Source organism: Heterocephalus glaber, unplaced genomic scaffold (assembly GCF_053883595.1).
Source record: "Heterocephalus glaber isolate CG9 unplaced genomic scaffold, H.glaber_assembly_v1.0 deba00001724, whole genome shotgun sequence".
Classification (NCBI taxonomy): Eukaryota; Metazoa; Chordata; class Mammalia; order Rodentia; family Bathyergidae; genus Heterocephalus; species Heterocephalus glaber.
Genome location: NW_028258435.1, coordinates 10,038,105 through 10,046,211, shown reverse-complemented (window position 1 = coordinate 10,046,211; position 8,107 = coordinate 10,038,105). Strand labels below are relative to the sequence as shown.

The window sequence follows — 8,107 nt, the reverse complement described above, 5'->3', positions numbered from 1 at the left end:
CGCCCAGCCCCTCAGGGGCACAAATCCCCGCCCACCCGGAACCAGCCACGCCCTCCAGCCCTGGCCCATTTTCCTTCCCGCCTCGCCCCCTCCAACCCTCCGGAAACACCTGCCCCGCCCTTTGGTCCCGCCCTCCGGCCCCGCCCTACACGCGGAGACTCTGAACCCGGTCCCCTCCTACCCGGCCAGACTGGAAGCGAGTCACGAGCCCTCCCTTTCAAGCCTCCCCCGGCTCTTCAGATGACTGACAGCTCCGGCTCCTCCCCGCCTTCAGCTAACCCCGGGCCTTGTCTCCCGCTGGGCTCGAAACCGCCGACAGCGCAGGCGCAGAGGCGGGGGTTCGCAGTGCGCAGGAGCTGCGTCAGGACGCGCCGACGCGGTCGCTGGGCGCCGGTGATCGCGCGGGAACATGGCCGAGTCCGGGTTGAAGTCCGTGCTGTTCGTGTGTCTAGGTAAGGGGATGCCGAGTTAACCTCCCCAGGTAGTTGATGTGGCCCGCGTTCACTCTGGACCGGGCTGCGAGTCAGGAACAGGGAGGTGGAAGAGGCTGGGGCAGGAGGCTTCGCTTGGGCCTGGCGCCCGAGTCCCTCCCCACCTGTCATCCCAAGAGCTAGTGTCTGTCACCTTCCATCCCGCCCCCAGATACATCTCTCTCACCTGCCGCCCGCCTGTTCTCCAAGCCGGGTCCTTCCAGTGTACCCGCTGGAATCTCTGCTTGCCCTCCACTGTGCTCACTGGAACCCAACACTGCAGGGTCAGCGTTGTCTTTTCAGGCTTTCGCCTCCGAGCCAGTAACCACACTGGTGTGCTTGCTGCTGTCCTTGGCCCGAACTTAACAATGTCTCAGCTAATGGGAGGTGGGGTGCTCCCTTCCAGGTTCCTGGTTCTCCGCGTCTCTCGGTAACCTTGGTTTCCAGCCCTTGTGCAAATTTCTGTTTCTCTACATAGAAAGAGAATTTTTAAAAATTAGTAATCATACAGTCCTGCTCAATCATTTTTATTCTTAGAATTTCAACACTAGTCCCCCCCTACTCGAAGTAGAATCCACTTTCCTTGTAGTTTTTAGGGTTCATCCTCAGTATTTCTACCTTTAGGGGGGAAACAGAATTGTCACTAATCTAATTATTTAGTCTTCTGCCGAGTTTGCATTTCCTACAGAATAAAAGCTTTTACTCTTCTTGGGATGGAACTCTCCCAGTCCCTTCCTTACCTTTTCTCACCCGTATATGGATGCTGCCTTCCAGATCTGCTTGCTGGCCCACGTGAGAGAGACTTACTGCACCCCAGCTGTGTGGCCAGCTTTTACTGGATGTCCATGATGGGTTGTACTCCCTTCTTGGCTTTTCCAGACCATTAATTGCCTCTTTTGACCTCTTAAAAAGATACTTCATTCCATAAGTTCTTTGACAGCCTGCTGAGATTCCAGGGAGATTTAACTTTCTTGTAGGCAGTAACGGTGGCTTCTTTTTTTTCTAATCTTCACAACAATAGTGTATGATGCTTACTAGGTATTTGTAGAAGTTAATTTCTATGAGGAGGAAAAGGTACAAGGCTCACCTTATTTTATGTTGATAGTGGGTATCATGATTTTTTCAGGTTTTGATTGAAGCTAACTGGTGCAGTCAACACATTTACTAAACATTCATTTCAGGTTGAATACCTAATATCCCATTGATGTGTTTATTTTTGCTTGAAATTGTTGATTATGCTAACATGGGGAACTGCACTGGTTGTTTCTGGGGAAGTGTGCACTTGCATATATTTGTCTTCAATACAGCTCAGCAATTTTTTTGAACACCTACTATGTGACTGGGAATGCATAGAGTAGTGTGAACTCTAGGGACAAAGCCCCAGCCTTTCTGGAGCACACGTCCTCTCAGGCATTAGGCAGTGTCTGGTGTGTGTGTTCAGCTGATTGAAGTGTTGAAAATGAGACAGTGGGGGTGTGGTGCGTGGTAAGGAAGGCTTTACCCAAAGGTGACCTGTGAGTGCAGCCATTCTGAGCCCACAGGACAGTGGGTACAGTTTTGAGGTGAGTGCCAGCCATGTTCCAGAATAAGGAAGCCACGTGGGTGCCAGAGACTCCTGCAGTAAGTCTGTAGTCCCAACCTGCCCAGTATGCGATGCAAGGTTGAAGGAAAACTTAAGACAGAGTTAAAAGGAAAGTGTGAACTGGGACGGCCAGTGCTCCTTTGGCAAAAGGCACTGGCCTGTCTCTTTCACTGAATTTTATTATTCATCCATCAGGGTAAAAGGTGCAGTACGTGTACAGATGTGCAGTACATGAAATTACCATGGGAACCAGTGCAGGAGAGGCTTTAAAGAGAGTGAAAGCATTTTCAAAGAGAAGCAAGATAGACAAAATGTATGGTTGTAATTAGAGTTTTGTTCTTCAAGCTATGAAGGCACTAATTGTGGGAATGGAATTTGGGTGTGATTCACTCCAACCTCAGCTACGGATGTTATCTTGTATTAGCCCCTTCATAGGCCATTACTCTGGTCTCTGCTGTGGCTGTTAGGGGGAGGTCATATTGACCTGCGCACTACCACTGTGCTTATGAGATGCTTCTGTGAGTCACGTATCTTTAGTCAGATTCGCTTCTTTTTCTTTTTTTGGTACTGGGGATTGAACTTGGGACCTTGCACTTGTGAAGCACGCGGGAGAACCACTGAGCTAAGTCCCTGGCCCCTAGACTCACTTCTTAAAGTAAGCCAACTGAGGGATTTAACTCTTTGCAGCCTGCACTGCTTACCGCATGTTTTAGGCATAATCAGTATTTTGGGCTCTGGCATGTGGGCATGCTGAGAGAGCAGGTAGCCTTTCTCAGCCAGGCATTCTCCTCTGTGCCTGAGGACTCAGCAGATCATTTGAGTGACTTTCTCCAGCTCCCATGGAAACCTAACCAGTGCCATTCTGGATGTGTGGGAAGAAGGTAGTTCCTTACACTCAGTGGATGTTGCATGCTGGGATCTTCGAACTATAAAGAACCAAGTGAATAGCCAGGTGTGGTGGTGCATGCCTGTGATCCCAGCACTCAGGAGGAAGGAAGATTGCTGTGAGATTTGAGGCCAGCCTAGACTACATAGTTCAAGGCCAGCCAGAACTACAGAGTGAGACTGTCTCCAAAACAAACAAAAAACCACATCAACCAGAGTACATGCTTATCTTTGTGGGCAGAACCAATAACATACCCCATATAGCACATAAATACTGGAGCTTGGCTGTGTTCCTGGAGAACTTTCTCCATGGACACCAACATTGAACTTATATGTAATGTTGGTGTATCGCATGATTTTCTGGTTTTGCTCTTTTGTCAACTTTTAAAGCCATACAAAATTATTCTTAGCTTGTTAGTTGTGCACAAAAATAGTGAGTCAAGAACCTTCATTTTTAGGCCCGTTTGGGGTGCAGATCTTGGGAGGCCGTATGAGGACTGGCTTGCTCTGAGATAAGCCCTTGCAGGTTTTCTACAGAGTGAGGAAGGGAAGTCACTGGTCCCAGCTGTGGGGTTGAGATTAGAGTGGAGGAGTTGCTGCTTTGAGGAGAGCTAAAAAGGAGGGTGGATGCTTTCACGTGATAGTCCACCCAGAGGACGGTTGCAGCTGTATGTTTTGAAATGTAGGTGTTTTATTCCTTCAGAGCATTCATTTGGACTTCAAGACTGACATGAATAGAAGCATTGAGGTTTGTCAGTGGTAGGGCTACTGGGCAAGAGGAAGATTATGAAGAGAGCCTTTTGCTCTGTGAGACAGCTCCTGAGGAAGGCCACTCTGACTTGTGCCCTGGCCAGCATGGCTGCTGAGAGAGCTGTGGTGTCATTTGCAGTCCGCTTTTGATTGATCGATCGATTTATTGATTGATTGGCAGCGCTTCTTCTTGTGCCTGGACAGCTGGTGTCTGATCACTAAACTTGGGTTTGGTCGGTTGTTCTTCCCCAGGTCCACCTGCTCCACAGTGCTGGCCTTTGCTTTTCCCAGGGAAGATACAGCCACCACCAGTCAGGTGTGTGAGGTGGCTCAGCGATTTTTTTATGCTGGGAGTCAGCTCTGCCTTTCCATCACAGCTAACACTCTGTGTGCCCTCTCCCTTCTCTTCAAGGTAACATTTGCCGGTCACCCATTGCAGAAGCAGTTTTCAGAAAACTTGTGACTGATCAAAACATTTCTGATAACGTAAGTACCGTTCACTGCGTCGAAGAGGCCAGCTTGCACACCTTGGGCAGGAAAGTGCCGAAAACCTTCTTTTTCTTCTGCAGTGGAGGATAGACAGTGCAGCCACATCTACATATGAAGTGGGAAACCCCCCTGACTATCGAGGGCAAAGTTGCATGAAGAAGCATGGCATCCCCATGAGTCACGTTGCCCGGCAGGTATTGTACTTGAATTTGACTTGTGTTTTGTGTTACAGTGGGCCATTGACAGCGGCGCTGTTTCCGACTGGAACCTGGGCCGGGCCCCGGACCCAAGAGCTGTGAGCTGCCTAAGAAATCATGGCATTAGCACAGCCCATAAGGCAAGACAGGTAGAAGAGATCTTAATTTCTACTACTTAGAGTCCCGTAACTTAAGAGGGTGTGAGAGACTGACCCAGCCTATGTGTTTAGTGGGGGAGGGAACTAACTGCCTACATGTGCAGTTCTGAAAGACTTGCTGAAATTACATAATTCACAGTGAGATCACGTGCCAGGTGCTAGACCTAGCCTTGGTCTCCATTCTGTTACAAATTGTTAGACATTTAGGGATGGTGACTCTTCTGCTTATATTAAAATCGTTGTTAGGAGAAAGTCACGTAGTATTTTCAAAAAAACCTTTGTGGTTGTGAAAGCCTTAGAAATATAGGGTAATACTGGTGTTATGGACAACTAATTACAGTCATGCTGTACTTGTGTTTGAAGTCTACTGGAGTGGTGACGTACCTACCCTTCAACTTCACATGAAGATAGCTTTGCATTTGTGTTATAAATCAGAAGATATAGTTGTGTTTCTGACTGTTCTTCAGTTAAATGGAGCACTTAGGAAACTGACCCTTTCTTAAATGGAATTTTCATTGGGTAGAAGATTAAACATGTTTGAATCATTTGCTCATTCAGATCTCCTCAGGCTCTCGTGTACAGTGCCAATTTTTGCTTGCCATTGCTTAAGGGATATAAATTTATTTTTCCTAACCCTTCAAAATTGTAAGCAATCTGATTTTAAGGTTAAATTTTCATACACTGAGTGTATAATAAAAGTGGATGCAAGCGGAGTATTTTAAATACACATGACTTGAAAAAGCAAAGTAGAAACTTTTAAGAGCAATTTTAATTACCAGCTTTGCAAGTTGTGTTTTCACAGAATCTAGTTCTTAATTTTTTGTTATTGTTCTTATGAAAATCTCTACAATGTTTTTATTTTTTTAATTTCAAAGTATTAGTACTTTACGTATCAGTATCATATCAGATCTTTTGTATGTTTACAGGCTCTTTACTATTGTCACAATTTGTGTGATAACTATTCTAGTACATTTCTTAAAAATCCTAATTTTCCTGGTACCTTCAGCCTGGGTTTAATAAATGACATTGTGTTGGGGTTCTTATTTTCAACCCCTACAGTCAGTCCCTTGAGCTGTGAGCTCATGGTCCACTTAGTTGGGTGGAGGTTTTTATTATCCGTGCCTTCCTTTTTCTAGTAAGCTTTTCAGAGCAGCTCTAAAATCCCTTAGCAGCCCTCGCCACCCCTGAAGAGGTCATCCTGAATTCAGTCTGTTTTCCACTGTGGAGGGGCGGGGTCTCGTGCTTCCTTGCTCTTTTCTGTTAGCTGTGTTTACCGTGAGAGTCTCTTTTTTTTTTGGTACTGGGAATCGAACTCCAGACCTTGCTCTTGGAAAGCAGGCGGCGGAACCACTGAGCTAAAAAAATCCCCTTCCCCTACTGTGAGATTCTCTTACACTGCTTTTCACCACAGCTCACTGCTGTTGTTGGCTGCTGCATCATCTCGTGCTTCATGCTCTTGTTCTACTCTTTTGGACACACAGTTTCCAGTTTGGACTCTACAGACAGCACCACCGTGGGTGGCAGTTCGCAGGCCATGTGCTTCTCATGGTCTATATCATGGTACTGTGCCCTGTTAGGGTTGCGCACCCTCATGAAACGCACTGGGAATGTTCCCTCTTTTTCTATTTAAAAAAGTTTGTAGAGAGTGATAATATTTCTGCCTTTGTTTGGAAGAGTTTTATGTGGTCAATTGTCTTTGAAACCATGCCCATCCTCTGGCTCCCTGACCTTTGGAGTGTTCAGTCTCAGCTTGGAAGTGAGAGACTGTGTCGGCCTCTTGATCTGTGGCCTGATGATTTTCATCAGGTTTGGGAAATTCGGGGCTATTTTCATATTGTACTTCTCTTTTCTTCTGAGAGCAACTTCTGTGTATATTGAACATAAATTTCTTATTCTTCTTTCTGTTTTCCATGCTTTTTACTCTATTCTTTGTCTGCAATTTACTGTTAAGCTATTTTCTGATGTATTAATCCTTCTGCTATTTTCAGGGTCTGTGAAAATGTTCTCTGATTTCTTAGCATGTTACTTTATTGACTACTGCTTTAAGTTTTGCTTGTTTTTTTGTACGTATGGTTTTCTGGTGAAACTTACCCTCTTTGGTCTGTTGCCTACATGCCAGCACCTTTGCTTTACATTCATGCACATGTGGTCATTTGTGAGTCTGCCTTCTTTCTTCATCTCTGTTTGTTGATTGCTGTTCTCCTGAGGTTGAAAAGAAACACTCACCTTGGTGTGTAAACAGCCCGAGCCTTGGATGATCATGTTTGCTCCTGAACTGGTTCACTGTTGGAAGAGGCAGGTGGGAGTGTTGCCTCAGTATGGTTAGGTCAGCTGACTTGAGGCTGGGTCACAGCCTCTGGGAGCCTTGCTCTGCCCCATGTGCCCTCTCTGTGTGCTGAGAGTCTGAGGTGTGCAGCGGATTGGCCATCTCTTGAGCCTCTTGACCTAGGTGGTGGAGGGCCTGGCTAAGGGGTGAGGAGAAAGCAGGTGAGGCATCCTTCTTTCTAGGACATGTGCCCCTCCAGGGCTGGCTGTCCTCTTGTCCTCCAAGCCTGCTGCAAGTCAGTTGGTGCCCTGCTTGTCCTTGTGGTCCTCTGCCCACACCTTTCTCCTCCCAAGCAGGTTGCCACTGTCACCTCAGTGCTGCTGGCACATGGGTCCTGATCATTCTTGATTTGGGGCTGTGCTGTCCCCTGATGGACCTGGCAGTGCTCCACTTGGCTTGAGAGCCCCGCCATTGAACAGCGAAAGTGTCTCCTGCATTTTTAGTGTCCCTTCCTTTGAGAACCCGCCCCACCATCTAAACCACAGTTCTCGAAGTGTGGGCCTGGGACCCCTGGCACTAAGAGCTTCAAGTTATGCAGAAGCAGAAGATCCTTTGAGAGGGTCCCACTGATCAGGAGCCTGAGTAGGACAGCAGATGGGGAAGGCTGTTGATGGGCTCTTGGTTCTGCATCACAGCAGAATATGCAGTTAGGTGTGGTGTCAGTGAAGAGCATTCCCGGTGATCTGCAGGGTTGTGAAACGCCCTGATCTGCCTCGTGCTATGGCTCAGACACCAGACTGCAGCAGAATGTAATGCAGGTGCAGGTAGGGGACCCATCTGAAACAGTCGCACTCTCCTAGTTTGCAAAGGATAGTTTTTTTCATTAAACAATAAAAAAAAGCAAAAGTCTTGATAACAGATAATGAATTTACATTATTTAAAAATGAGTCATGCTTAGGTATTTTTCAACTTTAATGATGGTGATAAATATTGGTAGATGTAACGCCTGTAAATGGGTCATTTGCAGTGGGGCTCGAATAGTTTTTAGGGCTGAAAGGCTTGAGGTCCTGTCTGTGCCCTGTGGACTCAGCAGGAGACCCATGCCCTGTTGCACACAGGGTTAGGGTGAGGGTGGGACCTCACCAACTCACTCCTGTGTCTGGCTGTGTGCAGGCAGAGCACTTTTGGGGAGACCTTGTGGCCCCCAAAGCCAAGTCACCATGGGAGCATAAGGACGTTGGAGAGTGTTTTGGCTTTTGTGTGGTTTTCTAGTTGGTTTTGGTCATGGGGTTGATTGGCCACAAGCCATT

The 8,107-nt window shown here is 47.0% G+C and overlaps 1 protein-coding gene across 12 annotated transcripts in view; it reads left to right on the top strand.

Annotated features, from left to right (window-relative positions):
* Positions 1-167: 167 nt before the first annotated feature.
* The window catches only part of Acp1 (acid phosphatase 1), a 32,708-nt gene continuing 24,768 nt past the window's right edge, over positions 168-8,107 (top strand). For 2 of the 12 annotated variants that reach the window (XM_087199682.1, XM_087199681.1), the window contains exons 1-3: positions 178-452; positions 4,100-4,173; positions 4,409-4,522. In XM_087199682.1, coding sequence (XP_087055808.1) covers positions 410-452; positions 4,100-4,173; positions 4,409-4,522 — 231 coding nt within the window. In that variant the 5' untranslated portion in view covers positions 178-409. Of the gene's footprint in view, positions 453-4,099; positions 4,174-4,256; positions 4,523-8,107 lie in introns of all 12 variants that reach the window. The other 10 variants (XM_087199678.1, XM_087199677.1, XM_087199680.1 and 7 more) reach the window with 10 other exon arrangements.